A 19,366-nucleotide genomic window follows, 5' to 3' on the forward strand; every position below is an offset into this window, starting at 1 on the left:
TTACACAGATCAAATCAAGATATGAGTATATTACAATTATCATGGAGAGGATGAGATATGTGCTCACCAGTATCTTGGGGGTGGAAAACATGGGTTCCTGCTCCTTAGGCACAATGCGGATGTAGAAGACGGCAGGGAAGATAAAGATGAGACAGGGGGCAGATGTGGCACCTGGAGGAGGAACAGGAGGATGGAGGAAGAGGAGGAGAGATGAAGGTCAGGGCTACAGATCATTTTACACAGGACATCCAGTAGAACAAACTGTCCAAAATCAGAATATGGGCCAAGGCCAACATTCACAAACACTGTCAGATTTTCCTCTTTTAGTGGATGATGATTGGTGCTGTGGCTTGATCCATGTTACAACTGTCGTCATGGAGAGAAGAAGTGGACCAAAATGCAGCAGAGTTAGTGTTCAGCATCATTTAATTCAAAAAAAGATCACTGGAACACTACAAAACAAGAAAATACCGACAGCTCAACAGTACTGACAGCATAACACACTGAACAGAAACAATTACCCACAACCCCAAAGAAAAACACACACTACTATATAGGACTCGCAATCAAAGGCAACTCAACACACCTGCCTTCAATTGGGAGTCCAATCCCAATTAACTAACACATAACACAAAACTTCTGCCACGTCCTGACCAAAACTAATACAATTACGCCCTCTGCTGGTCAGGACGTGACAGTACCCTCCCCCTCAAGGTGCAGACCCCGGAATGCACCTTAAAAAAGAAAACACAAAAAATCCCCAATACCCCTACAAAATCAATAAACAATACCCCCTAAACAATAAGGGAGGGAAGGGAGGGTGGCTGCCGTCAACGACGGCACTGTGCTACACCCTCCCTCCCCAACCCACCTATCCTGGAGGTGGCTCAGGTGCGGGACGTGGACCTCTCTCCACCTTCGGCGTCGCCGGGCAGACGGGCCACTCGGGCTGGGCCGGAGGACAGGCGGGCCACTCGGGCTGGGCCGGAGGGCAGGCGGGCCACTCGGGCTGGGCCGGAGGGCAGGCGGGCCACTCGGGCTGGGCCGGAGGGCAGGCGGGCCACTCGGGCTGGGCCGGAGGGCAGGCGGGCCACTCGGGCTGGGCCGGAGGGCAGGCGGACCACTCTGGCAGACCCGGCAGTCGGGCCACTCTGGCAGACCCGGGCAGTCGGACCGCTCTGGCAGACCCGGGCAGTCGGGCCGCTCTGGCAGACCCGGGCAGTCGGGCCGCTCTGGCAGCTCCTGACTGGCGAGGCTGAGCTGACGCACTAGACGCCTGATGCGTGGGGCTGGTACTGGACGTGCCAGCCTGGAGACACGCACCTCCATGCTAGTGCGTATAGCGGGCAACACCGGACCGTAGAGGCGCACTGGCGGTCTTGAGCGCAGGGTTGGCATCACCCCTTCAGGCTCAATGCTTACTTCGCCCTGGCACATGCGGGGCGCTGGTGGACCAAAATGCAGCAGAGTTAGTGTTCAGCATCATTTAATTCAAAAAAAGATCACTGGAACACTACAAAACAAGAAAATACCGACAGCTCAACAGTACTGACAGCATAACACACTGAACAGAAACAATTACCCACAACCCCAAAGAAAAACACACACTACTATATAGGACTCTCCAATCCCAATTAACTAACACATAACACAAAATTTCTGCCACGTCCTGACCAAAACTAATAGAATTACGCCCTCTGCTGGTCAGGACGTGACAATCCATGACCTTTAACCACCTTGACTTTGACCTCCATAACATGAAACATGTTGTTCATTCAAGGGAAAGAGATTTAAAAAAATATTGCCTCAGGTCATGTGTTTATCATTGAGTCAATAAGCGCTGGGCCGCTGGTCACGTTTTGTGTTTGTCACGACTTCCGCCGAAGTCGGTTCCTCTCCTTGTTCGGGCGGTCGACGTCACCGGCTTTCTAGCCATCGCCGCTCCATTTTTCATGAATCCATTTGTTTTGTCTTGTTCCCTGCACACCTGGTTTTCATTCCCCAATCAATCTACATGTATATATTCCTCTGTTCCCCATCACGTCTTTGCGAAAGATTGTTTGTGTTGCGTGTTTATTGTTTATGCGCCAGACTGGTTTGTTTTTTCCGTGGTATTTCACAAAGATGTTTATTGTTAAACAAAAGTCTTGTGACTGTTTTGCGCGTTTTGCACTTTTGCCTCAATAAAGTGTGCGCCTGTTCACAAATCTCTGCTCTCCTGCACCTGACTTCGATACCAGTAGCACACACCTGACAGTGTTGTGTTTTAAAGCCAGACACAGTGGAGATATTATCAAAACAGAGAGCCGCTGCAAAAGAGAGAAAGTGAATCAAGAATTACAGGTGCAGGTGCATAACCACACATAACCACACATTTAAACATGTAAAACATCCCAGACTACAGCAACGTCTACGTGTCAAATATTTTTGGCTAGGTCAGGTAAAGTATGTAAATTTAAAGGGACGGTTTCTGTTCCTGGACTAAAAAGCACTTTCAATGGAGAATCGTCATTGAATCGTCATTAATACAGGACTAGGTTTAATCTGTATTTCTTAGTCCAGGACTAGGTTTTATCTGTACTTCTTAGTCCAGGACTATGTTTGATCTGTACTTCTTAGTCCGGGACTAGGTTTAATCTGTATTTCTTAGTCCAGGACAAAATTTTATCTGTACTTCTTAATCCAGGACTAGGTTTAATCTGTGTTTCTTAGTCCAGGACTAGGTTTAATCTGTACTTCTTAGTCCAGGACTAAATTTAATCTGTGCAACTAACCGATGATGCCGAAGATTCCCAGGATGTTGGGGGCGAAGATGACCAGAATGTTGATTAAGGAGAGCAGGGTGATGGCGATAGCCACATGACGAAGCCAGTTAAACGATTTACTGGAGAAAAACATCTGGTTCAAGGCCCTGCGCACCTGAGGGGTCAGAGAAAGAGAGAGAGAGAGAGAGAGAGAGAGAGAAATACAGAGAGAGAGAGGGAGGGGGAGAGAGAAATAAGGAGAGAAAGAGGCAGAGTGAAGGAATAAGTAAGTTACTGTCAGAAACAACAGTGTCATTCCTCTTCAAATGAGCATTTTACTGTAATTCATCAAGCCATGACACCCACCATTTCAGATTAAGACATGAGGAATCAAACTAAATGTAAGCCACCCCCAGACACCACGCCAATCCCACCCCAACGGCCAGTATACAATATCAGTTTTCTATGTCTTTAAGAAGAGGGAAGAGGTTATAGTGGAGAAGGGGGGAGGGGGTGTAACTTACTGGGAAGAGCACGATGGGGACAGTCAGTGTGACAGCGGTGAGGACAGCCAATCGCACGCACAGGATCAGCGTGTCATAAGGGTCGATTCTGCTGTATGTGTGTAGCAGCTCTGGCTCAGTCTTACCTGTCATGGTAACATCAGGGTAACATCAGGGTAATGTCAGGGGGTAACATCAGGGGGTAACATCAGGGTAATGTCAAAGTAACATCACGGGGTAACACCAGGGTAAGATAAGGGGGTAAGATCAGGGGGTAACATCAGGGTAACATCAGAGGGTAACATTAGGGGGTGACATCGGGGTAACATCAGGGTAAGATCAGGGGTAACATCAGGGTAACATCAGGGGTAACATCAGGGTAACATCAGGGTAACATCAGAGGGTAACATCAGGGGGTAACATCAGAGGGTAACATCAGGGGGGTAATATCAGGGTAACATCAGCGGGTAACATCAAGGTGACATCAGGGAGTAACATCAGGGGGTAACATCGGGGGTACGATCAGGGTAACATCAGGGGGTAACATCAGGGTAACATCAGGGGGTAAAGTAACATCAGGGGTAACATCAGGGGGTAACATCAGGGGTAACATTAGGATAACATTAGGGTAACATTAGGGGTAACATCAGGGTAAAATCAGGGTAAGATTATGGGTAACATCAGAGGTAACATTAGGGGTAACATCAAGGGGTAACATCAGGGGTAACATTAGGGATAACGTGAGGGCAACATTAGGGGTAACATCAGGGGGTAACATCAGGGGTAACATCAGGGGGTAACATCAGGTTAAGATCAGGGGGTAACATCAGGGGATAACATCAGGGGGTAACATCAGGGTAACATCAGAGGGTAACATCAGGGTAAGATCAGAGGGAACATCAGGGTAACATCAGGGGTAACATTAGGGGTAACATCAAGGGGTAACGTCAGGGGTAACATTAGGGATAACATCAGGGGTAACAGGGGTAACATCAAGAATCACAGTATTGTACACTGAACCTCCAAACTTAGCCTTACTTATGTTGACTCAGACATTGAGGTCTGCTGTTCCTCATTGAAAGACAAAAACAACATGTGTCTCAAGCTATAATAATTTGGGCACCCTGAATCCAAGATGGCGTAGCAGTCAGGCGTCTTTGTCTTTGTCCTGTCGTGTCCCTTGTATATATCTTTTTACATCTTTTTCTTCGCATATCTTTTTAAACTATTTTCCTAAACCTCAACTTCTAAATACTCTCCTGCAACCCGCCTCACCCAATGTGGTGTGGATCTGTTTTTTTCTAAAATATTTCTATTTACTTCAGATCTGGAATCCCTCAACTGAGGCTAGCCAGCTAACTACCTACCAGCTATCAGTCAGCAAACCATTGCTAGTGGTTATCAGCTAACCTTTAGCTCGGAAAGCTCTCGCCAGTTCGAACAACGTGACTCAAACCAGAGCATAACGGACCTATTATTATTAAAAACAAATTTTCCCCCCATATCCCTGGATTCCTACCGCAAACTCTGAACATTTTCATCTGGATCTTCGCAACTAGCTAACCCCAATCCCGGGTGACTACTCCTGGCTAGCGTTTCCATCCCGGAGCAAGCACCAATTAGCCTGAAGCTAGCCCGGCCAGGGCTCCTGTGCTACCACCGAAGCCCACTCCTGGGCTACAATATCCGGACCCCTTCTACTGCCGTTACGGGACACGGAACCCCGCCGATCCTCTACGACTGGAATACCGACATAATCTGCCCAAGGATTCCAACAGGGCCCTCAGGTGCGACGTCCGCTGAAGGCCCATTCTGCTAACCGGCCTGCTAGCTATCTAGAGCTACTTGGAACCCTACTAATTCCACAACTGGTCTATCGACGTCACCGCACAAAGAGGCAAAAACAGACTTACCCCCATTGCGACGTCCCCCAAAGGCTAGCTTGCTTGTCCCGGTCTGCTAACTGCTAGCTTGCCTGCCCCGGTCTGCTAACTGCTAGCCCCGGTCTGCCAACTGCTTGCTTGCTAACCCGGTCTGCTAGCTGCTAGCTTGCCAGCCCCGGTCTGCTAACTGCTAGCTTGTTTAGCCCCGGCCTACTAACTGTTAGCTTGTTAGCATCGGCCTGCTAACTGTCTGAATCGCCGTGTCCCCAGTCAGCCCAACCACTCACTGGACCCATATGTTCACTTGGCTACGCATGCCTCTCTCTAATATCAATATGCCTCGTCCATTACTGTCCTGGATAGTGATTACTGTCATATTTCACTGTAGAGCCTCTAGCCCTGCTCAATATGCCTTAACCAACCATGTTGTTCCACCTCCTACCTATGCGATGACATCACCTGGTTTAAACGTCTCTAGAGACTATATCTCTCTCATCATTACTCAATGCCTAGGTTTACCTCCAATGTACTCACATCCTACCTTACCTTTGTCTGTACACTATGCCTTGAATCTATGCTATCGTGCCCAGAAACCTGCTCCTTTTACTCTCTGTTCCGAACGTGCTAGACGGCCAGTTCGTATAGCCTTTAGCCGTACCCTTATCCTACTTCTCCTCTGTTCCTCTGGTGATGTGGAGGTTAATCCAGGTCCTGCAGTGCCTAGCTCCACTCCCACTCCCCAGGTGCTCTCATTTGTTGACTTCTGCATTTTAACATTAGAAGCCTACTCCCTAAGTTTGTTTTACTTAGCCGTGTCTGAATCCTGGCTTAGGAAAACCACCAAAAACCATGAAATCTCCATCGCTAACTATAACATTTTCCGCCAAGATAGAACTGCCAAAGGGGGCGGTGTTGCTATCTACTGCAAAGATAGCCTGCAGAGTTCTGTATTACTATCCAAGTCTGTACCCAAACAATTCGAGCTTCTACTTTTAAAAATTCACCTTTCCAGAAACAAGTCTCTCACTGTTGCCGCTTGCTATAGACCTCCCTCTGCCCCCAGCTGTGCCCTCGATACCATATGTGAATTGATTGCCCCCATCTATCTTCTGAGCTCATGCTACTAGGTGACCTAAACTGGGACATGCTTAACACCCCGGCCATCCTACAATCTAAGCTTGATGCCCTCAATCTCACACAAATTTTCAATGAACCTACCAGGTACAACCCCAAATCCGTAAACACGGGCACCCTCATAGATGTCATCCTAACTAACTCGCCCTCCAAATACACCTTTGCTGTTTTCAATCAAGATCTCAGCGATCACTGCCCCATTGCCTGCATCCGTAATGGGTCTGCGACCAAACGACCACCCCTCATCACTGTCAAACGCTCCCTAAAACACTTCTGCAAGCAGGCCTTTCTAATCGACCTGGCCGGGGCATCCTGGAATGACATTGACCTCATCCCGTCAGTAGATGATGCCTGGCTATTCTTTAAAAGTGCCGTCCTCACCATCTTAAATCAGCATGCCCCACTCAAAAAATGTAGAACTAGGAATAGATATAGTCCTTGGTTCACTCCACACCTGTCTGCCCTTGACCAGCACAAAAACATCCTTTGGCGTTCTGCATTAGCATCGAATATCCCCAGTAATATGCAACTTTTCAGGGAAGTTAGGAACAAATATACACAGGCAGTTAGAAAAGCTAAGTCTAGCTTTTTCAAACAGAAATTTGAATACTGTAGTAATAACCCCAAAAAGTTTTGGGACACTGTAAAGTCCATGGAGAATAAGAGCACCTCCTCCCAGCTGCCCACTGCTCTGAGGCTAGAAAATGCTGTTACCACCGATAAATCCACTATAATTGAGAATTTCAATAAGCATTTCTCTACGGCTGGCCATGCTTTCCACCTGGCTACCCCTACCCCGGTCGACTGCCCGGCACCCTCCACAGCAACCCACTAAAGCCCCCACCCTTTCTCCTTCACCCAAATCCAGATAGCTGATGTTCTGAAAGAGCTGCAAAATCTGGACCCATACAAATCAGCCGGGCTAGACAATCTGGACCCTCTCTTTCTAAAATGATCTGCAGAAATTGTTGCAACCCCTATTACTAGCCTGTTCAACCTCTCTTTAGTATCGTCTGAGATTCCCAAAGATTGAAAAGCTGCCGCGGTCATCCCCCTCTTCAAAGGGGGAGACACTCTAGACCCAAACTGCTACAGACCTATATGTATCCTACCCTGTCTTTCTAAGGTCTTCGAAAGCCAAGTTAACAAACAGATTACCGACCATTTCGAATCCCACCTTACCTTCTCCGCTATGTAATCTGGTTTCAGAGCTGGTCATGGGTGCACCTCAGCCACGCTCAAAGTCCTAAGCGACATCATAAACGCCATCGATAATACACATTACTGTGCAGCCGTATTCATCGACCTGGCCAAGGCTTTCGACTCTGTCAATCACCCCATACTTATTGGCAGACTCGACAGCCTTGGTTTCTCAAATGATTGCCTCGCCTGGTTTACCAACTACTTCTCTGATAGAGTTCAGTGTGTCAAATCGGAGGGCCTGTTATCCGGACCTCTGGCAGTCTCTATGGAGGTGCCACAGGGTTCAATTCTCGGGCCGAGTCTTCTCTGTATACATCAATGATGTTGCTCTTGCTGCTGGTGATTCTCTGATCCACCTCTACGCAGACGACACCATTCTGTATACTTCTGGCCCCTCTTTGGACACTGTGTTAACTAACCTCCAGACAAACTTCAATGCCATACAACTCTCCTTCCGTGGCCTCCAACTGCTCTTAAACGCAAGTAAAACTAAATGCATGCTATTCAATCGATCACTGCCCGCACCTGCTCGCCCGCCCAGCATCACTACTCTGGACGGCTCTGACTTAGAATACGTGGACAACTATAAATACCTGGGTGTCTGGTTAGACTGTAAACTCTCCTTCCAGACTCACATTAAGCATCTCCAATCCAAAATGAAATCTAGAATCGGCTTCCTATATCGCAACAAAGCATCCTTCACTCATGCTGCCAAACATACCCTTGTGTAACTGACCATCCTACCGATCCTCGACTTCGTTGGTTGGCCCTCGCTTCATACTCGTCGCCAAACCCACTGGCTACAGGTTATCTACAAGTCTCTGCTAGGTAAAGCCCCGCCTTATCTCAGCTCACTGGTCACCATAGCAGCACCCACTCGTAGCACGCACTCCAGCAGGTAAATCTCACTGGTCACCCTCAAAGCCAATTCCTCCTTTGGTCGTCTTTCCTTCCAGTTCTCTGCTGCCAATGATTGGAACGAACTGCAAAAATCTCTGAAGCTGGAGACTCATATCTCCCTCACTAGCTTTAAACACCAGCTGTCAGAGCAGCTCACAGATCACTGCACCTGCACATAGCCCATCTGTAAACAGCCCATCTATCTACCTACCTCATCCCCATACTGTATTTATTTATTTATCTTGCTCCTTTGCACCCCAGTATCTCTACTTGCACATTCATCTTCTGCACATCTACCATTCCAGTGTTTAATTGCTATATTGTAATTACTTCGCCACCATGGCCTATTTATTGCCTTAATTTACCTCATTTGCACTCACTGTATATAGACTTTCTGTTTTCTTTTGTTCTACTGTAATATTGACTGTATGTTTTGTTTATTCCATGTGTAACTCTGTGTTGTTGTATGTGTTGAATTGCTATGCTTTATCTTGGCCAGGTCGCAGTTGCAAATGAGAACTTGTTCTCAACTGGCCTACCTGGTTAAATAAAGGTGAAATAAATAAATTAAAATACAATTACAGTGTGTAGTATTCAATAATGACCACAAGGGGGAGTTATGCTCTTATTTCCAAAAGACTGAGAAAACGCACTTACTGCAAACAAGTGTTTCGGTAATAATAATTTATTACAATAACATTATTATAATGATGTTTGACATTACAACTGTTCAATAACATTGCACATGTTCAGGAGGGAACAGGAGGAGTGTCCAATATGGATACGATGTTTATGTTTCAACTGTACATTACTGCAAATATAGTCTCATGGACTATGAGGCATTTGTTTTGTATCTTATGTTAGCTTTTTGCAAGTCAGAAAATTATTTAGAAATACAATGTCTCTTTAGAACCTATGCAAAATACTTGATTGGTTGGAGAAGTGGCAAGTGTAACTAGTTTCCATCTGGACTCTTCTTAACACCAGATACGTGAGACTACTTTCTGAGGAGAACCTCCCAGGCTTTCCAACTTAACGTGATAAGCCTGGGCTTCTGAGACTACGGCACACATAATCATGACTACGGTATATTTCAGCCTGAGGAAAGGGCAGGAGTTTAAGTGGTGAAGAGGAGGTGCTCACCGTAAAAGGTCAGGTAGCCGAAGAGAGCAGCCAGGAAGTACATGGTGTACATCACCAGGATGGAGAGGTTGGAGACATGCTGCATCCTCCTCTGAGAAGGGCTGGATAACACACACACACACACACACACACACACACACACACACACACACACACACACACTGGTTAACAGACAACATTGACAGGATAATCTTGTGGTTCCAATCCAATGGCTCAGTGGGTTAGGGTAAAAGCAATGTTCTCTCAAATTTTGTTCCGTCACTGAGCAAATTTCAGGTCTGCTGAGCGCAAACTTCCAGCGTGCGTTTACTGTGAACACTGAGGGTGTACCTGCTTAAAATTACAGTTTTAACAGTGGCCAAGTAGGCTACTGTGGCTATTTGATCATAATGTAGCCCTTCCAGAGTGGCCTACCCTAAAAAAACTATGGAGAAAATACATCCCATGACATTTTAACAGGGAAATGGCTGTTCTATCATTCAGCCTACGATAGCAGCCAATGTGTGGTGTTCAATGTAGGCCTACATTCCATGAGACTTTTGAAAAAAAACATGCAGGGCTTGACATGAATCTGTTTATCCACTTGTCCTTCAGACAAGGAGGTGACAGAAAATGTTGTTGTGTTGTTTGACGCAAGAAACCACTTTACAAAATAAAATGCATTATTATTCCCACATTATTACAGAGAATCAGACAAATTATTCTACCCTCTGCCTATTGGCTACTTAGCTTATTCAAACCTGTCTCAAAACACAACACTGCCCCTTTAAGACAATAAAAAAGCTTTACCCGATTCCCTTTTCCTAAGATGTCTAAACATGAACATGTTTTGTGCTTTGTAGAAAGCAATCACTCCCACATTGCTGACTACAAATTATCTATAACTGGGCTAATAACTCACTAACTAGCAAAGGATATGAACAAATGTGCACACGTGGCTACATGCAGCTCTCGCTTTGATGTCAAAACAAGCAGTATCTACTCACGACCGCTCATGCTGTAAACACAATCCAGTTCAAAGAGAATAGCACAGATCCATATATGGCAATGGTCTGTTTACATATAGGTCTACTGCAGTGCTGATTGGTTATGCTGCACCGGTCTGTGTAGAGTAGGGGTTGAGTAGTGGGTGTCAATGCAATAGAATCCTACTCCGATGATTCTGCCTACAACAAACTCTCTTGCATAGTTCGTTTCGTTTCGGTATGCTGCATTGAAAGTGGCTAATATTGACTTGATTCAATCACAGTTGCCACAGTAAAGGAAAACGTTGTTAGTGTTAACTAACAGGGAAAACTAGAAAGTTGAGTGAAGTTCAATCTCATGCTTCTCTTCATGGGCTGATATTTCTTCTGCTCTCTGCGCTGCAGTCTCTGGCTACTGAGCGGCAGTCTCGGGCTGTCTGAGGTCCTGAGCGCTCTGAGGCAGGTTTTCATCAAGGAACTCTCTGTACTTTGCTCCATTCACCTTTCCCGCGATCCTGGCTAGTGTACCAGTCCCTGTTGCTGAAACCATCCCCACAGCATGATGCTGCCACCACCATGCCTCACAGTAGGAATGGTGCCAAGTTTCCTCCAGATGTGACGCTTGGCATTCAGGCCAAAGAGTTCAATCTTGGTTTCATCAGACCAGAGAATCTTGTTTCTCATGGTCTGAGAGTTCTTTAGGTGTCTTTTGGCAAACTCCTTGCGGGCTGTCATGTGCCTTTTACTGAGGAGCAGCTTCTGTCTGGCTACTCTAACATAAAGGCCTGATTGGTGGAGTGCTGCAGAGATGGTTGTCCTTCTGGAAGGTTCTCCCATCTCCACAGAGGAACTCTGGAGCTCTGTCAGAGTGACCATCGGGTTCTTGGTCACCTCCCTGACAATAGCCCTTCTCCCCCGATTGCTCAGTTTGGCCAGGCGGCCAGCTCTAGGAAGAGTCTTGGTGGTTCCAAACTTCTTCCATTTAAGAATGATGAAGGCCACTGTATTCTTGGGGACCTTCAATGCTGCAGACGTTTGTTGGTACCCTTCCCCAGATCTGTGCCTCGACACAATCCTGTCTCGAGCTCTACGGACAATCCCTTCGACCTCATGGCTTGGTTTTTGCTCTGACATGCTGTGGGACCTTATATAGACAGGTGTGTGCCTTTCCAAATCATGTCGAATCAATTGAATTCACCACAGGTGGACTCCAATCAAGTTCAATGGAAACAGGATGCACCTGAGCTCAATTTATCATAGCATAGGGTCTGAATACTTATGTAATTAAGGTATTTCTGTTTTTTATTTTTTATTCATTTGCAAAAATGTCTAAAAACCTGTTTTCACTTTGTCATTATGGAATATTGTGTGTAGATTGATGAGTACAAAAAACTATTTCATCCATTTTAGAATAAGGCTGTAACGTAACAAAATGTGGAAAAAATCAAGAGGTCTGAATTCGTTCCGAATGCACTGTATACTATATGCATGTAGGAACCTATGAACAGAGGTTTAGTGGTGACACTAGGGAGGCACCATGTGGAGACAGACGGAACAAGTTTGGGTAAGGTAGGCATACTCACTTTCGGAGCTCAGTGTAGATAGGCAGAACCTCAGGATGGCACACAAAGGCAAAGGCCAGGATGGGGATGGTGTATGCTGTCTGTGAAGGAAACACACAAACACCTAATGTTACCATAGACCAGCCTCAGAGGGACTACTCATTTACAAGACTTGCATGGCCTGCACCTTTGCAGTACATAGGTGAGCAAAGTGAACGAAGTTTATGGAGTTTTAGACCATATTTATTGCACCACTTTTGACTATGGTCAAAAGTAGTGCATTAAAAAGGGAATAGGGTGCCATTTGGGAAACAACCCTAACCCTAGCCCAGGGCTGGTGAAACATTGGCCCTGTGGTCTGGTTTACTGTACCTGAGAGTTCATGGTGAACATTTTTGCACCACAGTGGGAGTCATCCACCTCGTGCACCAGACCGTTATCATGGAGAGCGTGGTTATCAGTGACGTTCAGGTGGATGTCCAGGTGAGGGACCGTGTGATTGGCTGCAGAGAACTCCTCAAACGGACAGGGGATCTGGAACTTCTTATAGATCACCTACAGAGGAAGTATAGACTCAGTGAGCATAGCCTTGCTATTGAGAAAAGCCGCCGTAGGCAGACCTGGCTCTCAAGAGAAGACAGGCTATGTGCACACTGCCCATAAAATGAGGTGGAAACTGAGCTGCACTTCCTAACCCCCTGCCAAATGTATGACCATATTAGAGACACATATTTCCCTCAGATTACACAGACCCACAAAGAATTTGAAAACAAACCCACATTTGATAAACTCCCATATCTATTGGGTGAAATACCACAGTGTGCCATCGCAGCAGCAAGATGTGTGACCTGTTGCCACAAGAAAAGGGCAACCAGTGAAGAACCAGTAATTATTTGCACATAATATGACATTTGAAATGCCTTTATTCTTTTGTGAGTGTAATGTTTACTGTTCATCTTTTTATTGTTTATTTCACTTTTGTTTATCATCTATTTCACTTGCTTTGGCAATGTAAACTTGTGTTTCCCATGCCAATAAAGCCCCTGAAATTGAATTTAAATTGAGAGGAGGAGAAGGAGAAGGGGGAGGAGGGAGAGAGAGAGGAGGAGGAGGAGAAGGTGGAGGAGAGATAGAGAGGGAGAAGGAGGGATAGAGAAGGAGGAGGAGGGGAGGAGAAGGAGGGATAGAGGGAGAGAGAGGAGAATGGGAGGAGGAGGGAAAAGGGAGAGAAGGGATAGAGGGAGAGAGAGGAGGAGGGAGAGGAGAGATATGGGAGAGAGAGAGGAGGAGGATGGGATAGAGGGAGAGAGAGAGAAGAGGAGGAGAAGAAGAGATAGAGGGAGAGAGAGAGGAGGATGGATAGAGGGAGAGAGAGAGAAGAGGAGGAGAAGAAGAGATATAGGGAGAGAGAAAGGAGAAGGGGGAGGGAGAGAGGGAGAAGAGAGATAGAAGGAGAGCGAGAAGAAGAGGAAGGAGAGGAGAGATGGGGAGAGAGAGAGGAGGAGGATGGATAGTGTGAGAGAGGAGGAGGAGGATGGATAGAGGGAGAGAGAGAGGAGGAGGAGGAGAAGAAGGGATAGAGGGAGAGAGGAGGAGGAAGAGGAGGGGGAGAAGAGATAGAGAGAGTTGGAATAGGAGGAGGAGAGAGGTAGGATACACATCAAGCAACACAGCAACATGTCTGAGATCAGTGTCATACACACAAAGGGAATAGACATGAGTATGAGAGATGAAGGAGGGATGAAGGAGGAAGAAGGAGGGAAGGAGAGGTAATATTATGGAGCTCAGAAAAGCTATTTCTTATGATTAGATGAGTCAGTCTGAGAGGAAGGGAGAGGAGGGAGAGGAATGAGAGGAAGGAGGGAGGGAGGAGGCGAGGAAGCAAAGGGAGGAGAGAGGAGGGAGGGAGGAGGGGGAGAGGAGGGAGAGGGAGAGGAATGAGAGAAGGGGGAGAGGAAGGAGAGGAGGGAGAGGAGAGTGAAGAAACAAACGTACCGCACTGAGGAAGAAGACCATGCAGCTAAGGGAGAAACCACTGGTATAGCCCAGGTAGCCTGTAGAGCACAAAACAATGACATATTAGAAATAATGTAATAGAATTGTGAGCTATTTAAGTTTGGTGGTCACACTAGATGTAGGCTACTAATGGTGGAAAGACCACATCCAATTACATACCTTTAACATGGAAATGAGTACCAGTGACAGGAGGTGATTGCTGCTCTTCATTTCTTAAAATGTAATCAGTGTGCTCAGCTGCAGGGGTGTGGACCAATCATGATTGCCAGTGCAACACACACATTGTGTTGCACTGTGTGTGTGTGTGTGTGTGTGTGTGTGTGTGTGTGTGTGTGTGTGTGTGTGTGTGTGTGTGTGTGTGTGTGTGTGTGTGTGTGTGTGTGTGTGTGTGTGTGTGTGTGTGTGTGTGTGTGTGTGCGTGCGTGCGTGCGTGTGTGTAACCGCACCACAATGCAGCATCTCATCTGTGTTAGTGTTGACTTGGTCATTGACTTGGTCAGCAGAACCAATACCGGGCCAGGAGAGCGGGAGCGGTGTGAGGGTCTGATTGGCTGCTGTGTGACCCAGGAGAGTTGTCAATGCTGTCAGGACCTCCACACGGCAAAGGAAGCCCTATTAATTACACCCTGCGGTATTCCTCCACCTCACCCCTTCACCTCCACCTTGCTTCAGTAAGAGTGTAGCTCTCACATCTAACCACATTTACCTGTTATAACCTAATGTAAAGCTGGCTGAGGCTTTCATAAGACCTGGCCCAGCAGGACAGCTGTGCATGTGTCCTTATGTAGTGGAGGTGGTTCAGTGAACTACACTCTCTTGATGACTAGCCTTGCCTGAGACCCGAAGATTCATGTTAGCTCCCAGAGCCTAACGGCTGGCCTTTAGCTTAGTTAGCTAACACAGTATTCAGTTGTGTGTTGTGGACAACCCAGGTTTATTATGTGGTTAGTGTCACATACGAGCTTGCTGTTATTTTGTGGGAAAACAAAGAGGTTAGAAGGGAGAAGAAGAGGTGCAACTCACCCAGCTGCTTCATCAGGGCCAAAGGAAGGATGACGCTAATGGAAACCATGATCACCAGGTAGTTCCCATTCAGGTACCACAAACTAAGAGCGATATATTTATGTATATATAAATATATATATAGAGCGAGAGCGAAATAGAGAGAGAGGCAGAGAGAGAGAGGGGCAGAGAGAGAGAGAGGGAGAGAGGGGCAGCGAGAGACAGAGAGAGAGGGGCAGAGAGAGAGAGCGAGAGAGTGAGGGAGGCAGAGAGAGAGAATTTTAAAATCCCCTTTATTGAGTCAGCACATGAACATTCAACCCTCAGTAATCATGCACCACCGTGGAAGAAAACCTCCCCCACGGCTGAAAAATAGCTGGTTAGCAGGGTAAACATCCCTACCAGTTGTTGGACACTTTATGAAGAAATGAGCTAACGACTCAGAACAAAACAGACAACCTTCCTAAATGCTTGGCTCTAGGTGCACCACATTTCTATTGGTGTCTATCGCCCCATGTATGATCCTCCACTGGAGTTCAGCTGTCCGTTTGTCAATTGGCAACTTTTGAGGATGTGTCTGGACCAAACAACTCGGCCCACCTCGTTGACATCACCCCTGCCAAAGAACGTGCATGTGTGTTGTGTACATGAGAGAGAAAGAGAGAGAGAGAGAGAGAGAGAGAGAGAGAGAGAGAGGAGGAAATTGCATAACACCACACTAAATGTTCTGATTGATTGATTAAGTCACTGCCGCTGAGTCAGAATATAGTCTGTCTAATAGTTCTGCTCTGGTCTATTCTGTGAGAGCCATAGAAACAGTCTAGGTTTACAGTAGAACACCTGGGTTTACAGTAGAAGCACTCTCTTATATAAGGCTATTGATTTACATGGGCGTTGATAGTTCCAATAAGGGTAGCATATAGGGACCCACCCCGACACATACTTTCCTTCCACCCAAACATACTTTCCTTCCACAGGGCCTTGGCCTGAGCTCCAGTACATGTGAGGAGCAGGTCTGGGCTGGGAGGCCCTATTCTTAGCCCAGCTCCCCTCCCGGTCTCCAGCCAAACACAGGCAAGGCCGGTGCTCTCTACATGCTCTATCCTCATCTGAGAGGTCTGCTACATCATAACATACGTGATCCAGACGGATTTGAGGCTCCTAAATAGCCACTAATAATGCATACTGTAGCTATAACGGTCTCCATATGCACGTCAACAGGCATTGAGATGTGTCACGTTGCATTCTCAGCGCTGAGAATGTTGGACACAGGGTGACCCCATGGTCAGATCAGTTGAACTTCTTCAGTTTATGTCTCAGTTGTTGAATCTTGTTATGTTCATACAAATATTTACACATGTTAAGTTTGCTGAAAATAAACGCAGTTGTTGCTGAGTTTATTTATATAGTTTTAAATGTTAGGATTATTTATTTGCGTTGTTCCAAATGTCTGAATAAAAATGACAGTTAGTGTAGAATGGTGCTGAAGGGGGGGTTTGCCCAGGGAGCCATACAAGCTAGAACCGTCACTGCCTTTAGACTACAGCATATTGTCTTCTAAAGCCTGGGTATCAGAGGGTCTCTGGTTAAGCTGCTAAACCTGTTATTCTTAACACTCTCTGTGAGCCAGACCATACAACAGACAGGGCTGGCCTACAGCCTACAGTGTGCTAATGCACTGTCCTCTGTGTGAGTGTGTGCATGTATGTGTGCGCGTCTGCTCTTGTGTGGGGAGGAGGGCTGGAGGGACTTTAGAGAGTCCCCAGGAAGCAGGAAGCACAGGCCATGACCTTTCATGTCATTTGAATCCTTATGATCATGTTTTATTAGAGGTCAGGACCTGGGTGGGGGTGGGGGGTCTTGACCCTGCGTCAATCCCACGTTTCATCCACCTGTCCATCTCCTGCTCTGTCTCAGAGTCTCTCTTTGAAAAAGAGTACCTTACCTTATGTTCTATCCAGCTGCCTATGATGTCATATATACTGAACTGTACATACTATCCTCTTCCTTTGTATGTAGCCTCTACTATCCCCTTCCTTCATGTAGCCTCTACTATCCTCTTCCTTCATATGTAGCCTCTACTATCCTCTCCTTCATGTAGCCTCTACTATCCTCTTCCTTCATATGTAGCCTCTACTATCCTCTTCCTTTGTATGTAGCCTCTACTATGCTCTTCCTTCATGTAGCCTCTACTATCCTCTTCCTTCATATGTAGCCTCTACTATCCTCTCCTTCATGTAGCCTCTACTATCCTCTTCCTTCATATGTAGCCTCTACTATCCTCTTCCTTTGTATGTAGCCCTCTACTATCCTCTTCCTTCATGTAGCCTCTACTATCCTCTTCCTTCATATGTAGCCTCTACTATCCTCTTCCATCATATGTATCCCTCTACTATCCTCTTCCTTTGTATGTAGCCCTCTACTATCCTCTTCCTTCATGTAGCCTCTACTATCCTCTTCCTTCATGTAGCCTCTACTATCCTCTTCCTTCATGTAGCCTCTACTATCCTCTTCCTTCATGTAGCCTCTACTATCCTCTTCCTTTGTATGTAGCCTCTACTATCCTCTTCCTTCATATGTAGCCTCTACTATCCTCTTCCTTCATGTAGGCTCTACTATCCTCTTCCTTCATATGTAACCCTCTACTATCCTCTTCCTTCATATGTAGCCTCTACTATCCTCTTCCTTCATGTAGCCTCTACTATCCTCTTCCTTCATATGTAGCCTCTACTATCCTCTTCCTTCATATGTAGCCTCTACTATCCTCTTCCTTTGTATGTAGCCTCTACTATCCTCTTCCTTTGTATGTAGCCTCTACTATCCTCTTCCTTCATGTAGGCTCTACTATCCTCTTCCTTCATATGTAGCCTCTACTATCCTCTTCCTTCATATGTAGCCTCTACTATCTTCTTCCTTTGTATGTAGCCTCTACTATCCTCTTCCTTTGTATGTAGCCTCTACTATCCTCTTCCTTCATGTAGGCTCTACTATCCTCTTCCTTCGTATGTAGCCTCTATCCTCTTCCTTCATATGTAGGCTCTACTATCCTCTTCCTTCATGTAGCCTCTACTATCCTCTTCCTTCATATGTAGCCTCTACTATCCTCTTCCTTTGTATGTAGCCTCTACTATCCTCTTCCTTCATATGTAGCCTCTACTATCTTCTTCCTTTGTATGTAGCCTCTACTATCCTCTTCCTTTGTATGTAGCCTCTACTATCCTCTTCCTTCATGTAGGCTCTACTATCCTCTTCCTTCATATGTAGCCTCTATCCTCTTCCTTCATATGTAGCCTCTACTATCCTCTTCCTTCATGTAGCCTCTACTATCCTCTTCCTTCATATGTAGCCTCTACTATCCTCTTCCTTTGTATGTAGCCTCTACTATCCTCTTCCTTCATGTAGGCTCTACTATCCTCTTCCTTCATGTAGCCCTCTACTATCCTCTTCCTTCATATGTAGCCTCTATCCTCTTCCTTCATGTAGCCCTCTACTATCCTCTTCCTTCATGTAGCCCACTACTACTTCCTTCGTATGTAGCCTCTACTATCCGCTTCCTTCATATGTAGCCCTCTACTATCCTCTTCCTTTGTATGTAGCCTCTACTATCCTCTTCCTTCATGTAGGCTCTACTATCCTCTTCCTTCATATGTAGCCTCTACTATCCTCTTCCTTCATATGTAGCCTCTACTATCCTCTTCCTTCATATGTAGCCTCTACTATCCTCTTCCTTCATGTAGGCTCTACTATCCTCTTCCTTCATATGTAGCCTCTACTATCCTCTTCCTTCATATGTAGCCTCTACTATCCTCTTCCTTCATATGTAGCCCTCTACTATCCTCTTCCTTCATATGTAGCCTCTACTATCCTCTTCCTTCATGTAGCCCTCTACTATCCTCTTCCTTCATATGTAGCCTCTACTATCCTCTTCCTTCATATGTAGCCTCTACTATCCTCTTCCTTCATGTAGCCTCTACTATCCTCTTCCTTCATATGTAGCCTCTACTATCCTCTTCCTTCATGTAGCCCTTTACTATCCTCTTCCTTCATGTAGCCTCTACTATCCTCTTCCTTCATATGTAGTCTCTACTATCCTCTTCCTTCATATGTAGCCCTTTACTATCCTCTTCCTTCATGTAGCCTCTACTATCCGCTTCCTTCATATGTAGCCCTCTACTATCCTCTTCCTTTGTATGTAGCCTCTACTATCCTCTTCCTTCATGTAGCCTCTACTATCCTCTTCCTTCATATGTAGCCTCTACTATCCTCTTCCTTCATATGTAGCGCTCTACTATCCTCTTCCTTCATATGTAG

At 46.1% G+C, this 19,366-nt stretch overlaps 1 protein-coding gene across 3 annotated transcripts in view; it reads right to left on the minus strand.

The window, feature by feature from the left end:
* The window catches only part of slc38a3b (solute carrier family 38 member 3b), a 73,791-nt gene that overhangs the window by 3,263 nt on the left and 51,162 nt on the right, over window positions 1-19,366 (minus strand). For 2 of the 3 annotated variants that reach the window (XM_014133879.2, XM_014133878.2), the window contains 8 exons: window positions 15,077-15,159; window positions 14,033-14,091; window positions 12,410-12,592; window positions 12,059-12,138; window positions 9,511-9,611; window positions 3,269-3,393; window positions 2,775-2,919; window positions 68-171 (listed from right to left, as the gene is read on the minus strand). In XM_014133879.2, coding sequence (XP_013989354.1) covers window positions 68-171; window positions 2,775-2,919; window positions 3,269-3,393; window positions 9,511-9,611; window positions 12,059-12,138; window positions 12,410-12,592; window positions 14,033-14,091; window positions 15,077-15,159 — 880 coding nt within the window. Of the gene's footprint in view, window positions 1-67; window positions 172-2,250; window positions 2,310-2,774; window positions 2,920-3,268; window positions 3,394-9,510; window positions 9,612-12,058; window positions 12,139-12,409; window positions 12,593-14,032; window positions 14,092-15,076; window positions 15,160-19,366 lie in introns of all 3 variants that reach the window. The other variant, XM_045691882.1, reaches the window with a different exon arrangement.

Source organism: Salmo salar, chromosome ssa12, assembly GCF_905237065.1.
Source record: "Salmo salar chromosome ssa12, Ssal_v3.1, whole genome shotgun sequence".
Taxonomy (NCBI): Eukaryota; Metazoa; Chordata; class Actinopteri; order Salmoniformes; family Salmonidae; genus Salmo; species Salmo salar.